The 22794-nt window shown below is 52.2% G+C and overlaps 1 protein-coding gene across 1 annotated transcript in view; it reads left to right on the forward strand.

Moving 5' to 3' along the window:
* Positions 1-22794, forward strand: part of PACC1 (proton activated chloride channel 1) — a 168448-nt gene that overhangs the window by 82268 nt on the left and 63386 nt on the right. Inside the window, exons 5-7 of the mRNA XM_058700205.1 lie at positions 5033-5177; positions 6908-7016; positions 9387-9589. Of these exons, the coding sequence (XP_058556188.1) occupies positions 9540-9589 (50 nt within the window). The 5' untranslated portion in view covers positions 5033-5177; positions 6908-7016; positions 9387-9539. The remainder of the gene's footprint in view (positions 1-5032; positions 5178-6907; positions 7017-9386; positions 9590-22794) is intronic.

Genomic DNA, 22794 nt, shown 5'->3' on the forward strand with positions numbered 1-22794 from the left:
GCTCACTTGGTTGAGCGTCTGACTTCAGCTCAGGTCATGATCTCACTGAGTTCAAGCCCCACATCAGGCTCTGTGCTGACAGCTCAGAGCCTGGAGCCTGCTTCGGATTCTGTCCCTTCCTCTCTCTCTACCCCTCCTCTGCTTGCACTCTGTCTGTCTCCCTCTCTCTCTCTCTCAAAATAAACATGAACAAAAAAAAGTTTTTAAGTAGCTTCAATTGCAGACATAGATGGGAACAGAACAAGAAAGTCAGTGGGTCAGCCTGAGGGGGTGGGTCAGCAAGGGTATGAGGACAAAGGAGAGGCTGTGAGGCAGATATCCTAGAAAGAAGGTGCTCAGGCCACCCCAGGTGTGCTCCAGGCTCCTGAGACCACCCCCCCCCCCCCCCCGACCCTTGCTCTGGAGCCGAGCCGGCCAAGGCCCTTGTGACAGCCCGGCTTTCCGGACAGAATTTCCACCAGAGAAAGGGTGCTGATGGGAGAATGTGGTTCATCAGCCCACTCGGATGGCTGTATCCTCACTGTGAGTGGCTGAGTCAGCACCGGTATTTACACTCGTGTTGTAGTGAGTCACCCCCAAACATGGCCATCTCACAGGCCTCTGACCAACTCAGGTTTTCTCGCCTGAAAAGTGGAAACCCGCTGCCTGGAATGTAATGACCACAGAAGGGAACTGTCCCCCAAAGAGGAGTCTAGACTGTGCCAAGGGGAGTCCCACATGACACCCATTCTGCAGTCATCTGATGGCCTCCATGGCCCGTTCTCTGCTGACCTCTTCTAGCAGCTACCTCGAGGCCAGAGAAAAGCTGTCTCCACCGGGCTGGCCCTAAGCAGTGCTTTTCAGACAGGGGGATGGAAACCCGGAAGTGGGTCATGGGATTAGTTCAGTGGGTGGGATGAGCATTTTTAACAGAGTAGAATCACAGTACAGGTGAATGTTCAGAAGTCTTGCATCCGTGCGTGTGTGTGTTACATGAACGTACACACACACGCTACATGAAAACAGCAATAGAAAGACAGCACATTCTGACTGGGTCATTTAAAGGGCATTTAATAAGAGGGACTATTTACAAAGGTGTTCGCAGGCTGTATGGAAATCGGAAGGGGTAGTGAAGAGCCAGGTCTAGGCACCAGGGCTTCATTAGCAGCCTTAGGCTCGAGGCTTAAAGGGGGAAGGCACTTCCAGAACTTGGAGGCAGAGGGATGTAGAGAGGGCGCAGGCAGGAGCTGTGACCATCAGCCAAGGGAGTTGCCGGCCAGCCTGAGCTGACCTCCGTGGGGAATAAGTACTAACCTTCACTCCTCTCCCTCCTTCCCACTCACCAAACCCTGGGAAAGCCTGGAAGCAGGAAGAACGGACGGGGCCCGTGTGTGGAGATCACCTGGAACCTACCTCACACATGCGGGGGATGCGATGTAAAAGGCAGAGTGTCTCTCACCGTGGGTCTCAGGCGGTGAAGTTTTGAAAACCCCAGAGGCCTGTGTGTGACACTGGGGTGGCTGCTGGGAAGAAGCCGTACGTTTCTGAATGGCCCCGGGTCGGGGTCAGCGCCTGAGGAAGGCTGTGGTGGCAACGCCAACGCCCGTGAGGAAGCAGTCATGCGCTTTCATTAGCAGCCGGGAGCACGGCACATTCCAGACGGGCCGTCGGTGCCGGGCAGGAGAAACCACCTTTGCCCAGATGCCAGACGGCAGGCCTGGGCGCAGCCCGCAGTGTCCACGGGCTGTGGGCTAAGGTCAGGGACGAAGGGATGGAGAGGGAGAGTGTGGGAGAGAGGAACAAAGGGGCCTGTGGTCGGTGACACCCACGCCGGGCAGTTGCCTCAGCTGCTCAGGGACAAAGGGCAGAGTTCTATTTCTAGTTCCCTGTGGGAGCAGGAGAAAATGACATTCTTTCCACAGGCCTGCGGTTGGCCCACGAATGCTCAGGCTACGCGTGGTTGTTCGCACCACACTCTCTCTGGGCCTCGTCTCCACAGCCCACGCTGCTGCTGAGCCCATGCTGGCTCAGTCACATGCTGAAGAACTCACGCCTTCCCAGCAAGAGTGTCCAGGCTCCAAGGCTGCTTCTCCCCCATCCGCCATCAGCCCCTGTGACACCCAGCTTCAGGTGCCCAGTCCCGAGCTACGTGTGGAAAGGCTGCGACACTCACTGAAAACCAGGCCCGGTTCCCAGAAAAGAGTCTCTTCCAGAAAGGAAATAGTTTTCTCTAATGGTAAAAAAAAAAAAAAAAAAAAAAAAAAGCAGATGATTAGTGTTCATAATAAGAGAACTCTCGTTTTACCCTTGCTATTTCCTTGAGCGATAGAGAACAGCTCCGCCCTTCACACACTTGGGTTCCTGCTAGCTTACTCACCTGGCACTCCGGCTGGCATGTTTCCTTAGGAGTTAATAAGGCGAAGAGTGTTTTTGCCCTTTGAACGTGTCTTTTTCTTCAGAATCTCTTAATTTCTCTCGGCCGCATGATTGTTACTGCTAAGGGTTGGGACAGAGTCTCGAGGACACGGTTAAAGGTGCCTTCTGGAGGGGCGCCTGGGTTGGCTGAGCATCTGACTTGGGCTCAGGTCATGATCTCACCGTCCGTGGGTTCGAGCCCCACATCGGGCTCTGTGCTGACAGCTCAGAGCCTGGAGCCTGCTTCCGATTCTATGTCTCCCTCTCTCTCTGCCCCTCCCCACTCATTCTCTCTCTCTCTCTCTCTCTCAAAACCTAAACATTTAAAAAAAAAAAAAAAAAAGTGGCTTCTGGACAATATCCTCTCTAGCCCAAACCAGCGGACCTTGGGCTGGACCCCAGTGTTCAATCCTAAAAATGCCCCTAGGAAATGTCTTGCCAGTGTCATATTTTTTTTATAAGTCAACCACACACAAAGTGGATGCTTTACTATTTAATCAGTCTCAACCAAGTCATGATGAAACTGTAAGAGGAAAAGGAGAGTCCAAGAGAGTCAGTGCCTTCCCCAATTCTGTGCTCATCAACCTCCTCGAGGGCCAGTGGCAGTGCCTGGCTGGCATCCCTTTACTGCCCTGCCTGGCGCTTCCCTGTTCTGCCGAGACCTGCCTGGTGTTAGCCACCTCCCTGCACCTTGCACTTCTGCCCACGTGAGGTGTGTGGTTGGCTATCTGTCTCTCTCAGAGACTCAGGAGACCTCTTGGAGGGCAGTGGTTCTGCCTCATTTGCCTCATTCTAGCCCCTTCATCTGCAACAGTACCTGGGCGGTCAGAGGGGCTCCGTAAAATGTGCATGGGGTGAAAGAATGAATGAAACGTTCACTGTAGCTAAGATTTTCAATGTGGAAAAAAAAAAACAAAAAACAAAAAACACGAAGACCTAGCCATGACTTTCAAAATTTTTATGTGTTTGGCAGTAAGAAGTTTGATTTAAAAAAAAAAAAATCTAACCTAAGCCCCAAAGCAAATAAAAGCAAAGCAGCACATGCAGGTAAAGTTGTCAGGTTTAGCAAGTAAAAATACGGGACATCTAGTTAAGTTTGAATTTCAGAAGAGTAAAAAAAAAAAATTTTTTTTTGGAGTGTAAGTATATCCCCAAACTGCATGGGATATACTTACACTAAAAAAAAAGTATTTTTTTTGTTTACCTGATATTCAAATTTAAATGAGTGTCTTATATTTTAACTGGTGGCTCTCTACCCAGGCCTGTACAAACACGGGACCCCGGGGGTCCTGTTTGTAAATCACTGTTTTAGGAAAAGCTGTGACACCCATCTTGCTCTCCTCCTCCCATCGCTGGAGCTGTTCTAAGAAGGGCCGAGGCCTCCTCCCCCAGCAAGTGTGCCTGGATCATAGGTGTCTGTGTGGGCCCCAGGCTGTGAGGAAAGGCTGTTGCTAAAAGTGGGTCAAAATAACTTGATCAGCAGCCAACATTTATGACAAACAACAATGCCCGTTTACTCAACCATTTCAAGTCCAGTGAAGGTTACTTCACACCTTGTTTTCACTGAAACCTTGACCCCCGCTGACAGACTGTTCTGTCTGTTCTGTGAAGGCAGGTGTGTGAAGAAGCGTCCTTCCTGCTCCTCAGCCCCGTCCTTCAGGGGTGAACAGAGGAGTAACCGCATCCCAGCCAGTCAGCTTGGTTCTGCTGGGTGGAGACTGGCGGCCTCTGTGGAACCAATGCAGACATGATAAGCAAACCCACACCTCTCTCTCTTTACTCCCCTGTGTACAAGCAGTGGAGAAGCTCCTTAGAGAATCAGGTGAACTCTTGAATGCCTTCTAGATGAGTTCATTTTGAAGAGGGAATTGGTAAATCTCAGTGGGAAACGTCTGCCCACATTAGAGCACCCTTACCAGTTGGGGTGCCCACCAGTGTGTAGTATTGTGGGGGGGGGAGCCAGACAATCCTCTAGATTGTGTATGACCCAGGCTTAGCCCCTGGGATGTTCATGCTCTGGGCTTTGACCCTCAAAGGACAGCAGGTGGGTGGAGGTGATGTGTAGCCGTGATGGTAAGGTCAAGAGTCAGCAGTCAATGGCACTGGCCGCAGCACCTACACTGGGTGTCTGTCACTGGGCTGCCCGACCTCCCTTGGGTGTGCCCTGCCCATTTCCCCGAACTTGGTTTGCCAGGCTTCTAGTCGGTTCTCTGAATCATCCAGTATCCTTTCCCATCCGCTCGTTAACCAGGCTGTTTGCACAAGAGCACTCACAAGTAGGACCAGCCAGTCACCAGGCCTCACCCTCACACTCCCCGCCCCCTTTCCTTGAGGCCCTGGTGAGTGTGAGACCCGATCAGAGATGGGATGACTGTGCTAAAGGATGTCACCAGGATCTTCCTCCGGAGCTATCTGGTGTCATGCTTCCCCAAACTGTAGGGCTTTCAAAAAAATATAGACACCGGGTACCCGTTCTCCTTCCAGGTACCTGAAACAGGGCTGAGCTCCCCATAGTTCTTGGTAGACGCGACGGGCCAAAGAAATGTGAGCAGAAGGGATGAGTGGCACTTCCAGGCAGAGCTGGTGTGCAAAGCCGGTTTGTAATTCACCACGTTCCCCCTCCCCACCCCCATCACAGGGGTCAGACACACTCCGGATGGTGGTCACTCTGTCAGCCTGGAACCTGGAGTGACCAGTTACAGGAGAGCTCCGAACCAATCCAAGGTGATCATTTGGAATGAGCAAGCAAACAAGAAACTTTCCTCATGTCAAGTCACTGAGAGGTGAGGGTTGTTTGTTACCATAGCAGAACCTGTCCAGTTCTGACTGATACGCGGGCACTGTCCGGGTCCTCCTGGATCTGAGTCACCAGGGGAGCCTGAACTGAGGCATTTCCCAAGTCCCATTGACACACTTGTGATTTTGGTGATCAGCCAGGTTTGGGAGCCCCCAGTTCATTCCACACAAATTCTGAGGACTGGACCGCATAGCCTTGAGACCCAAGCTGAAATTCCTTCATATTGACATATTGCGTCATATTATAAAGACAAATGGTAACTTGAAAAATTGTCTACAATTTCAAAACAGGCCAAAACTGTTAAATTTAAGATTGTATCAATGCTCTGACCACAACCACAAATACACATATGTGTGCGCACATGTGCACACACACACACACACACACACGCAGAAAAAGAGAAAGTAAAACATAAGAAAATCAAGGAATGGACTTATGAAATATTTTTCTTTAACTTTTCATTGTTATTGAAGCGGCAACACTTTCATAAACAAAAGAAACCCAAAAATGAGATGTTTGGGGTTAATATGGAAACAACAAGGAGCTACTGAATGTTCTTGAGGAAGGGTGGGGTGGGGTGGAGAAGAGGGAAAGGTGATCAAAATAACAGTTAAGGGAGGAAATTGGGGCAGCCCTGTGCATAAAAGAGTGAAGGGGGAGTGGCAGAGGCCAGGAGGCCCGAGAGGGGGGTTGTGCAACATTCCAAGAGGTGTGGCAAGGCCCAAACATTGGTGTGTGTTAAGGAAAGAGGGAGGGCAGAGTCAGCCTCTGGTGAGCCCCTTGCTCACGGCCTCCTGGGGCTGCCAGGCCGGACGCTCAGCTACACTGCACTGCCCTCTAGTGGCCAGAGCTGGAAGCCAGCAGAGCCTTTGGGGCAGCTTGGCAGGAACAGTCAAGGTAAGACAACTGTGGGAGCCTGAAGAATTTGCTCCTGGGACTGCAGAGTGGAAAAGGTTTCCAGAGAACATGGTGTTTCCACGGAGCATGGCAATTCTCTACAATGGGGCTAGCCCGCTGGCACAGCCACAACAGGCAAGGGACAGGGAATGGCAGGGACAAAAGTGTGTAAGTTTGAGACTGTGTTGCACATTCAGGGGAGGCAAGGTGTTTGGTGAGGCCATAGGGTTCCTAGGGGTGGGGAAAGGCGAGGCTGAAGAACTGAGCTGAGGCTCTGCGGTGAAGGGACTCTGAAATGCACCGTAGGCAGTGGGACGCCTGCCAAGGGCTTAAGCAGGGGCCGTAATATAGGGAGAAAGAGTAACAGGATCACGTTTGCACTTGAAAAAGATCTTTCTAGCAAAAGTGTGGACTATGAATATGGATAGGGCTGGTGGGAGGGAGTTCCTGCAGGCAAAAGAAGCCAGTGCCCTGACTGAGCAATTGGGGATGGGGAGAAAAAAACTCATCCGTCCTTTCCTTTACTGGTGCATTCCAGACAAGTGCCAGGGACAGTGTGTGATTTTGGAGTTACTAAGCCACACCTGAGTCCTCAGGCACCTCCCTCCCACTTATGCAGAGTGGAAGAAAGCCACCGACCTGCCCACACATTTTGAGCCTGAGAACCCAGACAAAGGAAATATACAACAACACTCAAGGGATCTTTAACTCTGGGCTGTGCAAAGATTATGTGGGAAGACGGGATGCACCCTGAGAGTTGAGAACTCTGCACCCAGAGGCCTTTGCTGAGGACTAACTCCACCCCCGTGCTCGTTCCAGCTTGTTCCCAGAACTGGGAGAAGTGGCTCAATGGTCCTCACCCGCGGAGAGCGGTGGTGAGGGCTGGAAGGCAGTTACCTCGCATTGCGCAGATAGACACAGGAAACAGGTAACCGGAAAGAAGTATGATTTACGTAATGATGGATCTTAATATTAATTTATTGAGTGCTATTGAGCCCGAAGACCAACCTCCCTGCCTCCAACTTTGGGTGGGAGTGTTTTGAATCCCACCTTTGACCTCTCATGGAGCAGCTGTCTCTGTTGCTGTGTAGCATCTCTGGGGTTGGAACACTTGCCACCCCTTATGCACCACTTCACACGAGCTGTTTTGGTTTTTCTTTTTAAGTTTATTTATTTATTTTGAAAGAGCACATGCACGCAGGCACGTGCGTGCTCCAGCAGGGGAGGGGCAGAGAGAGAGTCCCAAGCAGGGTCTACGCTGTCAGCACGACCCCGACTCGGGGCTCAATCCCACGAACCGTAAGATCACGACCTGAGCCAAAATCAAGAGTCGGAGGTGCAAGGGCACCTGGGTGGCGCAGTTGGTTAAGCGCAGACAGTTCGTGAGTTTGAGCCCCACGTGGGGCTCTGTGCTGATGGCACAGAGCCTGCTTGGGATTCTGTCTCTCCTTCTCTCTGCCCCTCCCCTGCTGGTGTACAAACTCTCTCTCAAAATAAATAAATACACTTAAAAAAATTTTTTTAAAAAGATGCTCAAACGACTGAGCCACCCAGGCGCCCCATAACATGAACTATTTTATGCTTTATATAAAGTGACCTTCGCCGGCAAGAGGTGGAGCCTGATTTGTGTGGGCAGGTTAGCCAACTTCTTGTTTAGCATCAGCTGGCATCTTGATACGTCACAGCCTAAAGGGTTAAATATTATTATGTCCTCATTTGATAGATGAGGAAATTGAGGCATAGAGGCAATGGCCCACCCACAGTCACACAGCTGAGGTGATGCAGCCAGGATTTGAAGGCTGGCTCCCTAGTCTCTATTCTGAACGATTTGCTATCCCCCCTACTTTGTGCCAATCACACGGCGACGCCCAAAACTACTTTGGGGAGCACTTTGCCATTACCCGCCCTCTATCCCATTCACCACCCTCATTCAGCCTATTTCCCCCTCCCTGAAGATCGTTCTATGGCTAAGTGAATCCCACTTAAATGTTGACTCTGAAGGGGCACCCCTGCCTTCTCCCCTGGAACCTAGTTCCCTGTCTGCTCAGAGTCCCGGTGTTTGCCACACAGTGTCTGTGTTTTCCAGAGATCCATTATGCAGAGTCCCCGCTCGGACTGGTGGGAGGGCACAGCCTCTGATCTGGGGGAATTTATATCCAAGGGGGAATCAAGACAGACAGAGTATCCAGTCTGTTCCTTTTTCTTGCTGTCAGTATGGTCAGCTAGTTTTTTTTAAACTGTGGGTTGCCACACATTATGGATCATGAAAAAAAAATTTAGTGCATCTCAAATCACATTTGACTTAAATGAAATGGCATAAAATAAAAAATACCAGACGCATTTCATGTAATATGGTTAAAAATTGTTTTAGGGATATTTGTTTTAGATGGGTGCAGCTGGGTGTGTGCGTATGTGTGTTTGTGTGTATGTGCACTTGGCTGTGATATAAAATATGTTTCTTATCACGGGCAGAAAAATTAAAGAGCCACGCATCTAAATGTTTCCCCGTCTGCTTTTGCAACACTTATATACAGTGGTATTACAACCTATGTTTTGCACAAGGTCACATGACAGTCACTTTCAGTCAGCTTGTCTACTCTTCCACTAATGAGTAGAGAGGCCACACAGGTGACCTGTAAACCGTGAGGACTGTCAGTAAATTAAATTGTTTGAATTAACATACCTTGTTTGAAGCCAAACTAAGCTGTATATTTCTGGTGGATGTTTATCATTGAAATCCTACCATCAATTACATACTTTAGGGACACCTGGGTGGCCCAGTCAGTTGAGAAACTGACTTTGGCTCAGGTCATGACCTTGAGGTTCGTGAGTTCAAGCCCCACCTCTTTCTGCCCCTCTCCCGCCTGTGCTGTCTCTCTCTCTCTCTCAAAATGGATAAACTTAAAAAAATCCACATACTTTAAAAATCCATTTTATGAATTTGCCATTTATTCTTCCCTGCTTCTCACCAACCAGTCCTGGCATAATTTACTGGACTTCCTCCTCCTATGCCAGGAACAAATGCAGGGGTGTGTGGAGGGGAGGGTGGTCTGGCCACGGTTCACCGGCCCTGGATCAGGAGACCCCGTTTGCTTCCAGGAGGCCCCTCCCGCTGCCCCCACGCCATTGGCAAGACCCTGAGGGCCTCCCAGATCCTGGGGCGACAGGGACTCCTGGTGCTGAAGCCAGATGAATGCTCACACATCAGTAACACATTCAACTTTCCTCAGCAGACCTGATACTCCTGACCCACCTTCTGGGTAGGGTAGACTATATCTTTGTTTTTGTTGTTTTTGAGGAGCAGATCTTACAGAAGTTAGGGAGAGTGGAACACGAGGTCAGAGAGCCTGGATTCTCATCTCACATCTTCCACCTGTGAGACGATGCCTTTGGGCAAGTTGTGGAACCACTGCAACCTTCAGCCGCCTCATCTATAAAATGGAGGGTGACAATGGCAGCTATGTCAGCAGGTGACCGTGAGGAGAAAACGAAGTACTACAGGTACGGCATTTTAGCCCCACACTTAGCATACAGTAAGTGCTCACTTTGTACTACCTGCCACGGTCAGAGCAATTATGATTATTACGACACATTTATTTATCATTACAACGCTCTGGCAGCCTCAGCGCCGCCTAGGGCTGAGAGCCACACGGGCCCCTCCCGGTTAATCCTGCATCACTGTACTGCCTCACCTCCTCATGGCCACCACCTGCCTCCCAGCTTCGCTTCCTCCATCCCAAGGCTGGCTTTTAGGGATGCTGGATTCTCAGGCCTCGCCACAGTCTGAACAAGGTAACGTGTGGTACAGCATGAGAAGACCCGGGTTCGAGTCCTCGCTTTGCTGCTTCCTGTCAGGAGGCATGGCTGTTTGCTCCAAGTAAATTAGGATGGGCTGGAGGGAGGGCCCTGCCAGTTAGGCAAGGCCCAGGGCCCACACTGTGTGTCTGTGCCTTCTCACCGCAGACAGAAGGCACTTGGACAGGGGGGTGGGGGGCGGGTGGAACCCCTGCCTGTCTCCTGCCTGGCGCTTAAGGGAACCTCGAGGGGCCAGGGGACAGACAGTGGGAGCAGGGCCTCAGATCAGGGGACCGGAGGTCAGTACCCAGACACAGGAACAGGCAGGTCTTGTTTTTTATGGGAAAAGGTTGGACGCTCGCCCAGGTGACTGAAGGGCTGCCGTCACCGGCATCCACATGGGGACGGTCTGTGAGCACAGAGCCGATTGATAGGGTGCAGGAATGACTGGTTACAGTGGTCAGCCTGGCCTCGCTCTCCCACAGGAGCTGCGCTGTCCGCCTGGGGCTTCCTGCCTCCAGACTGCACGGACCGGGTAGGAACAAAGTCAGAGCTTGCTCTGCTAGAGGGAAGCCGGGGAGGCAGAGGCACAGGAAACGGGGTCTGGGGTCACGAGGAAATATGGTGCTACTTAGAGACGTGTCCCCTGAGCCTTCTTTTTTTTTAATTAAGATTATTTATTTATTTATTTTGGGGGAGAGAGAGAGAGATAGCACACACAAGCAGGGAGGGACACAGAGAGAGGGGGAGAGAGAGAGAACCCCAAGCAAGCTCCACACCATCAGCACAGAGTCCAATGTGGGACCTGAACTCACAAACCGTGAGATCGTGACCTGAGCCAAGATCCAGAGTCGGACGCTTAACAGACTGAGCCACTCAGGTGCCCCTGAGCCTTCTTTAACTCTGCCATAACATGGCAAAGGTGATGGTCCCCAACATGCAAGTTTAGGTGTGTTAGTGAGATGAATATAAGAGATAGTTTGGGACGCCTGAGTGGCTCAGTCGGGTAAGCATCTGACTCGATTTCGGTTTAGCTCATGATCTCACTGTTCATGGGATTGAGCCCAGAGTCAGGCTCTTCACTGATGGCAAGGAGCCTACTTGGGATCGTCTCTCTCCCTGTCCCTCCCTCTCTTCCCCTCTCCCACTCACGTATGCACTTGCGCTCTCTCTCTTTCAAAATAAATAACCATTAAAAAAAAGTGGTCGTTTGAATAGCTAAACTAATATCCTTATAGTGTCATTACCGTCCCTGCTGTAAGTACACAACCTCTTTTCAAGCTAAGGACTTTACTAAAACTCATTTACAACATACAAATGATACCACAAATTGGGGGATTCACAAAGGTTCCTGAAATCAGAGAGTGATTCTGAGCAGGAATGACGCTGAGGGTTAGCCCAGCCTTGGTGAGAATGAGTATCCACCTGTGTGGGAGGTGAGGGAGGAGAGTTATCTTGGTTCAAAACTGGTGACAAGACAGGGCTTTGAATTCTTCCGAACTGGGTGCCTGCTGGCCCCCGTGCCCGGCCGGTGTGCAGGTGTGGTGCTGCTGTGACCGGGGGCCCCAGCCTGGGCCCTCCCTGCTCTGAGCCAATCGTGAGGGTATCTGGAGAAGAGCTTGTGGAGAAGGTGGCTGGTTCCGCACCGCCCTGGGGTTAACGAAGCCACGGCGGGGGAACGGGCATCAAGCCAGCACTCCCTTGTATTTGAAGAGATTATTGGGTTTGCAGCCTTCATACCCACTCATGCCGTTCATCCTCCCAACAAATCAGTCCACTTATTATCCCATGTTTCACTGAATAGAAAAGCGGGACTCAGAGTGATTTGCCTAAGGGCACACCGCAAGCTAATGGCCAAGTTGGGCCTAGAACCCAGATGCTGGGGTCCAGATCTGGCAAACCTCCCCATGTGTCTGGAGGCACCGTGTCCCAGGACAGGAGCAGGAGACAGGATCAGACCTGGGCTACGGCCAGTAGCTCAAGGGACAAGAAGCTGGCAGTTCTGAGCCTGAAGACGCATGGACAGTGTCTCAGTGGATGAAAACAACGTCTGGTCATAGCACACGGGGGATACGTCCTTTCCTTTTTATACTTTTCCGTATTGATTGGAATTTTTGCACGAACAAGTTTTACATTCATAATCAGACAAAATAATCCCATTATCTTTGTGGGGCTGGCGCAGGTGGAAATCTGCACAACCACATTAGGGCCCTTTGCACACCAACAGCTGCTGTTGTGGGCGGGTCTCTGGTCTCATAATACCTAACCCACCCCCCACCCCCCGTGCTCTTTTCCCGATGATGGTTTCATGAATTCCACCTTGCAGTTTTCTTGGCTCAGGCCACTTTCTGGCAAACGCAGCTGCCCTCCCCCGTCCTTCAAGGGTTTTCCAGCAAACCTTTGCACTCACTCAGTTCCTTGGCAGAAGATTAGGGGATCACATGGCTGAGTGAGTGGCATTTTCCGAATCATGGAATGGAAAGAAACCGTACACACAAAAGCTGCACACAGGGCCTCTGTTTCAAGCCTGGATGACAACACAGCGTGGGAAGTGATTCATCCCAGACCGCCTAGCACGTGTGCTGGCCAGCAGAGGGGGTGCAGCTCAGTGCTCATCCTCTGTGGTGATGAATGGAGTTTCTCAGACAGAGGGCAGCCCCAGGCGCCTCCCCCCCACAGACCACGGAGCCCAGTGGCCCTGCTCCCCGCGGTCTGGGGCCGCCAGGGGCTGCTCCCCTGCCTGGGGAGGTCACAGACGATAGGGCAGAGGTGACAATGGTGGAGTATCCAGGTTAGGGGAACCAGAGAAAAGAACTAGGCAGATAGGTGTGGGGAGAATAAAACCAGGGAACAGTTCTGGCTTCTCCATTCCCCATCCCAGAAACACAACCCAGGGCCCAGCAGGCACAGAAGACATGAGCTCACCAATGCCGGGATGGACCTAATAAATAATTAACATGCTCATGGAGTCTTTATGGAGTCCAGGCCTGGTCTAGGTCCTTGACATGTGGTATCCCATCACATCCTCCCAACAGCCCTCTAGAACGTCAGTGAACCCATTTTGCAGGTGAGGAAATTCTGCACATAAACATGGAATAGCTTGCTCGAGGCCACGCAGCCACTAAAGAGAATTCTAACCCAAGGCACCCTTGTCCAGAGTCTGTGTGCAGAGCTCCTCTTCTAGGCCAGATACTGCCTTTCGTGTACATTATCTGATTTAATCTGCACAACAACAATACAGTAAAGTATTGTTCCCATTTTAGAAGTGGGAAAACTGACGGGGCTCCTGGGTGGCTTAGTCAGTTGAGCATCCAGCTTCGGCTCAGGTCATGATCTCACAGTTTGGGAATTCAAGCCCCGCATCAGGCTCGCTGCCGTCAGCGCAGAACCTGCTTCGGATCCTCTGTCCTCCTCTCTCTGCCCCTCTCCGTGCTCGCTCTCTCTAAAAAATAAACAAACGTTAAAATTTTTAAAATTATTTTTAAAAAATGGGAAAAATGAGGCTCAGAGAGGCTAAGTATGTTACCCAAAGTCACAAAGCTGGTAAGTGATGAAGTGGGACTCACCCATGTCTGCCTGACTCCGATGCCCACGACCTGTCCCATGACATCTGTGTTCCCCTCCTCTTTTGAGACAGCATCCCTCTTTTCTGAGTCCACAGCATGCCCACCCATGGTTTGCATTGGTTAAATCTTGACTCAACAATGGTAACCTCTTGGTTGTTCCACACAAGGACCTCCCTTGCTGGAGAGGAAGGAGAGAGGTTATGCCCCAGAGCTGAAGGGACAATGTCCCCAGGGTAGACTTTGAGGGATTTGTGCAGGTTGGGAAGGATGAGGGAAGCGAGGCAGAGCTGGCTGGCCAACAGGTCCGATGGGTCTCCCCTGGCTCCGTATCAAAACCCCCTTTTATAAAACATAGGCTACGAGTGATAGAGATCTTGGTTGGGGTATGGGGGTAACTCCAAGCGGTAGCTAGGGCTGAGAGGTGCTCATCACGTCCACTGCTGCTCTTTACCCCATGGACCACCTCTCTTTGGGGTCAGCCAGAACCACAGGTTAATATGGGATCTGAAACTCCCATCGACCAGCCACAAAGATGTATTATATATAGATTTTATTTGGCTGGATTTATTGCTTTCCTTGTTACTTAAAGTCGATGTCTTTAAGCAAGGCGTGTTTTCTCCAGCTTGCCACGGGCCCCCCTATTTCCCATTGCCTTATACCCTCCCACTCTCTCGAGCAAGTTACCACATTACTGCAGCTGCTGATGACACTGGAGTTTGAGACCCTTCAGATATAAAGTAATTAGTACCAGCATTTCACCTGGAAAAAGAAGCACTTGTGCCTCCTGGACCAAAGTGAGGACACTGAGGCCCTGTGAAGTTACAGTCAGGTCTCTGGTGGGCAGCTGCTTCTGGAACGGATCAGAGCCCAGCATTTACCATTGTCTCCCTCCGGGCCTGGCCCTGACCCTGTGTATTAGCTTCCTGTTGCTGCTGTAACAAAACTATCACAGGGACACCTGGGTGGCTCAGTTGGTTGAGCATCCGACCTCAGCTCAGGTCGTGATCTCGAAGCTCGTAGAGTTCGAGCCTCACGTCAGGCTCGCTGTTGTCAGCGCAGGGCTTGCTTCAGATCCTCTGCCCCCCTCTCTCTGCCCCTCCCCCGCTTGCACTCTCCCCAAAAAATTAATAAATATTAAAAAAAAACCTATCACTTGGTGGCTTAAAACAATGCCAATTTATCATCTTATGGTTTTGGAGGCCAGATCTCCAGAATGAGTCTCACGGGGCTAAATGCAAGGTGTCTGCAGGTCTGAGTTCCTTCCGGAGGCTCACATTATCACTCCTACCTCGGCTTCTGACACTAGTGTTACTATCTGACCCTCCTGCATCTCTTGTACAAGGACCCTGTGATTATATTTAGGGCCCATGCAGAAAATCCAGAATACTCTCCCCATCTCAAGATCCTTCACTTAATCACACCTGCCAAGTCCCTTTTGCCATATTCACAGATTCCAGGGATCAGGGTAGGGGCATCTCTGTGGGGTCATTATTCTGTCTTCCACCAACCCCCCCCCCCCCCCATACAGGAGGGCTGGGAATCATGTTCAGAGGGCGGCAAGAGCAGGGCTCTTGGAGGGCGGGTATTCTGAGCTGTCCCAGCCTGGCTGGACCACAGGGTGATCCCATCCATCCTAATCGCAGGACACAAGCACCCACCCTGCTGGTCATCTGAGCAGAGACCTAGGCGGCATACATATGAGCTTTGCACCCCATAAGCAATCTCTGTCCCTGCCTGCAAAATGTTGACAGGACCCCTCCTGCCTGTCTCCCCTGTGACCCTCGGCCGTACACCTTCCCAGCTCCTCCCAAAGGGAAGCATGTCCTAAAACACCAGCTCCAACGTTACAAAGGTAAGTCAGATGTCATTATCATTCCCAACATAAGGATGGGGAAACTGAGGCTCAGAGCATCCGGCCTTGTCTCTGGCAGTTCTGGCAGAACAGAAGGCACATGCAAAACAGGGGCTGACAGGGTTCAAGAAAAGACTCTAGACGGAAGCGTCGGCAAGGTCAGGGGCCAGCAAGGGCTGCTGGGCATTCAGAGACAGCAAAGCTGTGGCCACCGTAGGCCTGATGGGACAAGGAAGAGGTTTGGTTTCCAGAATCTGGTGTGTGCTCTAGCTGTAGGAGCAGATTGCCCATGAGCAGTGGGGTTGAGAGTTGGGGCTGTCACACGGAAATGCAGACATACCCACAGGTGTAAGGCCATGTAAATTCACATCCTTGGCCTTCCCAAGTTAGGGATTGTTTTATTGGGCCTGGCTTCAAAGGGACCAGAGGCCAGTGGTGGGGAGGGAGGAGAATCTTCCTTCTCATCGTATATTTCTCACTCGCATTGTTCTTCCCTGCGAGCATGAATGACTTCTGGAACACAGAGATGGTCCCAAGATGCCCGTGGTCAGGGCAGCCCTGGGTGCTCGTGCAGCCTGGGACTCACTGTCCTCCTGGCCCCAGGTTGTTTGCAATGCTGACAGGCTTTCTCTGGGTGGGCCGGCTCCCCTCCTGGGACCTGCAGACCTGTTACTTCACCGTCCTTTGGCAGGTCAACTCTCCCTGCCGTGAGCCACTCCTGAGGTGCCACCTGCTTGCTTCCCTCTCTCAGGAGGCAGTCTCCACCCCACCACTGATGTGAACTTCTCCCCATCCAAGTTCCCCCTCTTCCGGCCCCCCTCCCCGCCCCACCCCACTCAGCCACCAGTCCAGACATGGCAGGCCACACCCTGCCCTGCTTCTCTGGGGTGAAGGTGAGGTCTTGTACCACGCAGATTGGGGCAGGCAGGTTAGGTTAGCTGTTGAAGGGTGGAAATAAAGATTTGTGTCCTGGGGCTGACTCTGAAAGTCCCAGTGTTATGCCTAACAGAAATGCCCTGCTGTCCCCAAAGGCTCTGGAGCCCTCTGAGGGTGCCTAGGGACACCCACTCCATTTTTAGCAAAACCTCTAAAAGCCCACACAGTACCAAGGATGGGGGGGGTCTGGCTGTGACGTCCCAAATGATCCCCTGCCCACGACTCAGCTGGTGACTCTCTCTAGTTCCTGTAAAGCTCAGCTCAGAAGCACCAGCCCAGGAGCTGCTCTGAGTCCCCAGGACAGCCCTGACCCTCATTGCCCCCTGGTGACAGTGCCCATAGCCATAGCAGCACCTTGCATATGAACAGCAAAACTTGACAGGCTTTTAAAATTATTTTTTAATGTTTATTCATTTTTGAGAGAGAGAGAGAGAGAGCATGAGTGGGGGAGGAGCAGAGAGAGAGGGAGACAGAACTTGAAGAAGACTCCAGGCTCTGAGCTGTCAGCACAGATCCCGATGTGGGGCTTGAACTCACGAACCACCAGATCATGACCTGAACCAAAGTTGGACACTCAAACCAATTGAGCCACCCAGGTGCCCCCAAACTTGGCAGTCTTTAAAGCACACTGAGCTCCACAGTATAACCCATAGGTACAGGCAGAGGGTGTCACCTCCCTTTGCACAGGTAAGAAAGTTGAGTCAACTCCTTAGGGTCCCTGGGGCCCCATGCTGGTGAATGGTAGCCAGAAGCAGAGCCATGTCTTTGGACTCCTAGGCAAGGGCTTTTTCCCTCATCTGGGATCCCGGCACCCCTGAGTCCTAGGGCCACAGAAGCACCCCGTCCCTGTCTCCCCCACCCTCCCGATCTGATTCTCATCCACACGTGCTGCACTCGTAGCCCTGAGCTAGCCCTGGACCTGCCTTCTCCAACTAACAGCGTGCGGGGGACTGGGGGCTGGAGTCCTACAGCCACAGGGCCACAACCCCTGACTGGGGGCTAGAGGATCATTTGAACAGAGGAAAGCTGTAGGCTTAGGGTAGGCTGAAGGTTTGCTAACCTTTGAGGTTGCAGAAGCACATTCTTCAAATGCAAGCAGACAGCAGCCGGATAAAAATGGAAGAGCCACACTGACTGATGCAAGGGGCGGGGGGACCTGCCTCCTCCACCACCCCATGAGGCCCCTCATGCCCCAGGCCCTGGGGCCACCTGCAAAAGCTCCTAGGTTCACCTCATGGAGCCACGTTTAAAAGCCATCCCAGAGTACTCCCGGTTGGGCTCTCCCTGTCTTGTGGGGGGCCTTGCCTGTCCTGGCTCAGCACCCCCTCTCCGCCAGCCAGAGTCCCGGAAAGCCCATTTGAGGTGACCACCCTGCGCATTCCAGGCTTGGGGGGGGGGGGGGGGTGGGGACAGGGAAGAAGCAGCAAGGGACAGCTTTCTGATTCTTCTCCCCTCGAAATCCTGCCTGGGGCTCCAGTGTTTCTTCCCTTAGGACATCAGGACAGTTGGTCAGGACCATAGACCAAGTGTCCAGAGGGAAGAAGAAAAATAATTCCTGCCTTTGGGGAGTTCCCAGGCTGATGGGGAGAGTGTGGAAGTGCAAACGTGCACACACACACACACACACGCACACACAGGTGTGCAAGCCTATCCCAAAGAGAGCCCCATATAGGAGCCCAGAGCCCTGCAGCTGCGCAGAGTGAGGCACCTGGGTGAGTGGGCTATGAATGAAGGCAGGGGCGGAGCCCAGGAGGGGCAAACTGACATCCTCCCTCCAGGAAGAGACCCCTGCTACCAGGTCAGGTCACAAACCTCAGCCAGGGCCAGCAGGGGCCGAAAGGAATGCCAGATGCCCGGCAGGCTGTGCATGGCACCTGGGTGGAGTGGGGCACATACTACCGCCCTCCCGGCTGCCCCGTGAGGTGGTGGTTTCTGTCGAGGTGGGTGAAGGGCGCGGTGGGGGCTGGGCAGCCGGAGGGGGTCCACAAGCAAAGGCATCAGTTTAGGGAGAAACCAGCTTGTACCCAGCCCCTGGTCTGTAGCAAATGTTAAATAAATGTTTGAATGAGGAAGGAAAAACGGAGGAAAGGGGAGAGGGAGAGAACGGACCCATTTAGGGAGGAAAAGAAGTAAGACAGTCATCAATTAGGATTTTTTTTAAGTTTGTTTATTTATTTTGAAAGAGAGAAAGCATGCAAGCTGGGGAGGGGCAGAGAGAGAGGGGGAGAGAGAGAATCCCAAGCAGTGTCAGTGCAGAGCCTGATGCAGGGCTCGAACCCACAAACCCGATCATGACCTGAGCCAAAACCAAGAGTCCGATGATTAACTGACTGAGCCACCCAGGCACCCCAGGATTTTTTTGTTTTGTTTTGTTTCAAGCTTATAAACATTAAACCCTTTAAAAAGAGACAGTGAGAGGGTAAGTGTCTGACTTCGGCTCAGGTCATGATCTCATGGTTCATGGGTTTGAGCCCTGTGTCAGGCTCTGTGCTAACAGCTCAGAGCCTGGAGCCTGCTTTGGACTCTGCGTCTCCCTCTCTCTCTGTTCCTCCCCCACTCACGCTCTGTTTCTCTCTCTCTCAAAAATAAATAAACATTAAAAAAAAAAAGACAGAAAAATTCTGGAGATACAGGTTCAAGGAGCTTGCTGTCCTGTCATGGTTCCTCACAGGTTCTGAGCACGAACCTCATCCCCTCGACCCCAGTCCTTCTGGAAGCTGCAATAACCCCAGGACAGGGGCTTCCCAGAAGGGTCATCTCCCCTCCCACACACACAGCTGGCAGCCCAGTGAGCTAGAGGGTGGGCAGGACCCTGAGCTCCTAGGCCCAGCGCAGGTAAGACAGGCACTGATTCTAAGGCCTGGTACAAGCTCAGTCTCAAAACCTCTTCCCCAGCTCAGCCCTGGAGCCTTCTACCCTCACACCTCATTCCTCCCCAATGCCAGGAAATGCTCATCCCCCTAAGAGCAGACAGACATCGGCCATTAGTCACCTGAGGCCACTCCCCAGGGCTCCCTGGCCAGGACCCAAGTCCTCCTCTGAGCCCCGGGCTCAGAGCTTCCTGAAGAAGGTTGAACTGTGAATTCTGTTTACCTGCTTTGGAATAGACTGGATCAGGCCTCCACCCTTTTCCGTCTTGTGGCAAACAAGGGATCGGGTCAAACCAGGGGTATCCCTGAGCCTAAGAAAGCTGTGACGGGTGCCTTGGAGAAGAAGTATGCACACAAGATAAGCCGCAGTTCTCACATAAAGCAAGGTTGTGTGTTTATCATGGTTTATATCTCCTGGGGCCCGCCCTGTCCCTTGTCCTGCTACTCCTTCCGCCCACACCCACCCCCACTTCAGCTGGACCTGGGAGGGGGTGGGGGAAAGGGCAAACAAGAGTGTCTGAGGCAGGCGTGGGGTGTTCAGGTGTCAGCTCGAGGCGGGAGGAGGGTGTCCCAACTCACCCGGGCTCCTGTGCCGGAGGGGAGAGCTAGCAAGGCAGCACAAGGCTTGGCCTCGGCCTCAGGTCTGGCACAGTCCTGGCTGGACACCCCCCACCTGGAAATGCCTGCTGAGCCGCTGGAGGCCCCTCGGACCCATGCCCATGACCTCAGAGGATGTCTGTGACCCAGTGGGCAGCAAGTGCAGGGAGGCTTGTGGCTGCAGAATGTCCCTTCCCCGGCTTGTCCTCACAGACCTCCTCTCCATTTCCCCACCCCCAGATGCCTGTGCCCCTTCCCTACTGAAAACACAGACCCCGGCTGTCACCCTACCTTACAAAAGACAGACCTCCCCCACTGCCTGCCCAGCTCACCTGTCCTCAGTCTCCACCTGAGACCACCCTTGAGGAATCCCCGCCCAGCACTGCCTGAAGCCCTGAGCCCTGGGGTGGGAGTGGAAAGCTGCAGTGAGGGCTTGGACCTGGGCCCCATGATGCCACCACTTTATCTAACTAGGCATGGAGTGGACCTCTGTGACCCAGGCTGAGGACCAGCCTACCAAACGTGATTTCTGTAGAGAAGCCGCATTCTGAATCCTGAGCCACCAGCTTGCAGAGGCAAGGACATCCAGGATTTCTAGTGATTTGGGTGCAGAGACAAGGGCAGAGTCATAGCCCAGAAGCCACCGTGGCTGCCCTCCTCAGCAGACCCTCCCTAGCAGCCCGCTCACCCCTCAGCCTGTCTTCTGGACCTTCTGCCACCTCCTTACAACTCCCGCTGCCGGTTGCCGTAAGACGCGGCACGTTGCTGGGCAAACAGAGCCTTGAAAATGCAATGGATCCGCAGCACTCATGGATTTCATTTGCCAGTTTATCTACCTACTAAAATGTGTTACCCCCAGAGCAATACTCAGGGCTGTTTTGTGGTCCTTTGGGAACAACATGCAGAGTGGTAAAAATCTGAGTTGCCTGCCTGGACATTCCCAGCTGAGGCCACGAGACGATGCTCTGCCTTCTCATGTCTGCTCCCGCACTGGAACCAAGTGTCCTGTTCTCAGTCTGAGTAGTGCCGTGCTTTTTTGGATTTTTGTGGTTTTGTTGGTGATTTCGCCAGGGTAGCGCTGCCAGGCCGTCTGGTGTGCCCGAGCACGAGAGATGGGCCCTGTAGAGAAAAGATCAGTGTCAGGCAAGCTTCGTTCGGGCGTTGAGTTACAGTGCTGATGGCCAAGTTCAACATTAATGGATCCGCAATACGTATCAAATAGAGTCTTTAAACAGAAGGTTATCGATTGTTTCAGTTGATGAAAAGTTTTGTGTTCAGAGGCTCCCAAGAACCTAACCCTGTATTTTCCCCAAGGGCAAAGGTTCAGAGTTTGCTAATTCACTGTTGCCAGAGACTCTATAGAATATAACTACCTCGAATAATGAGCATTGACCATATAGTTGCCTGGGCTCACCCGGATTTAGCATACCAGGATCTCCTGGCATATGTGTTTTTCTTTTTATATATTTTTTAATGTTTATTTTTGAGAGAGAGAGAGAGAGAGGCAGAGAGAGAGAGAGAGGGAGACACAGAATCTAAAGCAGGCTCCAGGCTTTGAGCTGTCAGCACAGAGTCCAATGGGGGGTTCAAACTCACAAACTGTGAGATCATGACCTGAGCTGAAGTCAGATGCTTCACAGACTGAGCCACCCAGACGCCCCGAATCTGTGTTTTTCAAAGCACCAAAGGTGATTCCAATGCAGGGTCTGGGTGGGAGCCATTGCAGTGATACCTCAAAGTACCCGTGTTAGACCTGCTGGGTTCAGACAGTCATGGTGGCCATCTTGAAACAAACTTCTGTCCAACTGGGAGGTGATATATAGCGTGATGTGGGGAAAGGAACATAGGACTGATGAGGCATTAGGGCTCTGAAGACTCTGTGTGACCTCAGCAAGTCATGTAATGTTCAGGACCTCAGTTTCCCCACTCATGACATGAAGATAATAAAACCTATGCATGGTGGGATTTGCTCTGAAATTCAGATATGTCTTGTGAGCTCGAACTCCAGGAGTCCACTGGTGTCTTTTGAGAAAGAATTCATTCGAAGAGAAAAGGCAGATGGTCTCGGCCCAGAGTGGTGAGCACATTCCTGGGGAGGAAGGGCACATTCCTGGGGAAAGGAGGAAGGACAACTTGGGGAACCACTCAGTGTTGGTCACTCAGTTCTGCTTCTAACCTGGCCCCTAAGGGTTTGCATCTGGGGAGACCACAGGCAAGGCTGCTTGCCTAAGAACCTTGTGAAATCCAGGGACCCAAGGCCACCAGTATTGGAAGGGCTCATATGGCCCTGGGCAGAGAGGCAGGATGTGGCTGTCTGGCTCAACCCATGGGAGCCGCTAGCTGAATGGGCAGTATTCCACCCATCCCATCCTTCCCCCAACCCCTTGATGTTGCACCTTCTCGAGCTTTGGAGGTACTGAGGGCAGTTGCTGCAAATGTCACCTCAGAAAACTGGAGCTGAGGTAGGAAGGACCCAGCTCCTGAGCTCAGCCATGAGACTTCCTTGGGATAACCCCAAAGGCGAGACCTGGAGGTCCCACATGGGGGCTGAGGGAGGCACCAAGCCCAAGAAAGACTGTTAGTGCATGTTCATGTGACCATTTTTTCACCCCAGACTTACATGGCTGGGGAGATGGGGGTCCCAGATGTTTGAACATCAACTGAGCCGGTAGCTGTGAAAGATTTTGAGAGGTGCAAAAAGGACCTGGATGGACCCGAGGGCTTTTGATATCAGTCCCTTCAGAAACACCCCATGGTAGGGGGCACCGGATGGACTCTTCGGGTACATCTGAACATCTGCACATCTCTCAAAAGCCTGCGACACATGCCAGCCGTGTTGACCCACACAGCTGGCCCGGTGTCTCTGTCAGCAGGGCTATGTTTTGCACAGTGTTTCTTTGTTTGCTTTTGGTTGAGAAATTGTATCTTCCCCTCACTCTCCGCCGGCACCACCAAAACCCAGAAGAGCTAGACAGCAGGAAAGTATGTCAGGGTAGAGAGCTGGTCCTGCCTGGTGGCCCAGCTTCCTGCAACCTGTCCCGCCTGCTTTGTGCAGGTTCTGTCATCTAGCCTTCCACTACCCACCCCTTC

The sequence above is a fragment of the Neofelis nebulosa genome, chromosome 15 (assembly GCF_028018385.1).
Source record: "Neofelis nebulosa isolate mNeoNeb1 chromosome 15, mNeoNeb1.pri, whole genome shotgun sequence".
NCBI lineage: Eukaryota > Metazoa > Chordata > Mammalia > Carnivora > Felidae > Neofelis > Neofelis nebulosa.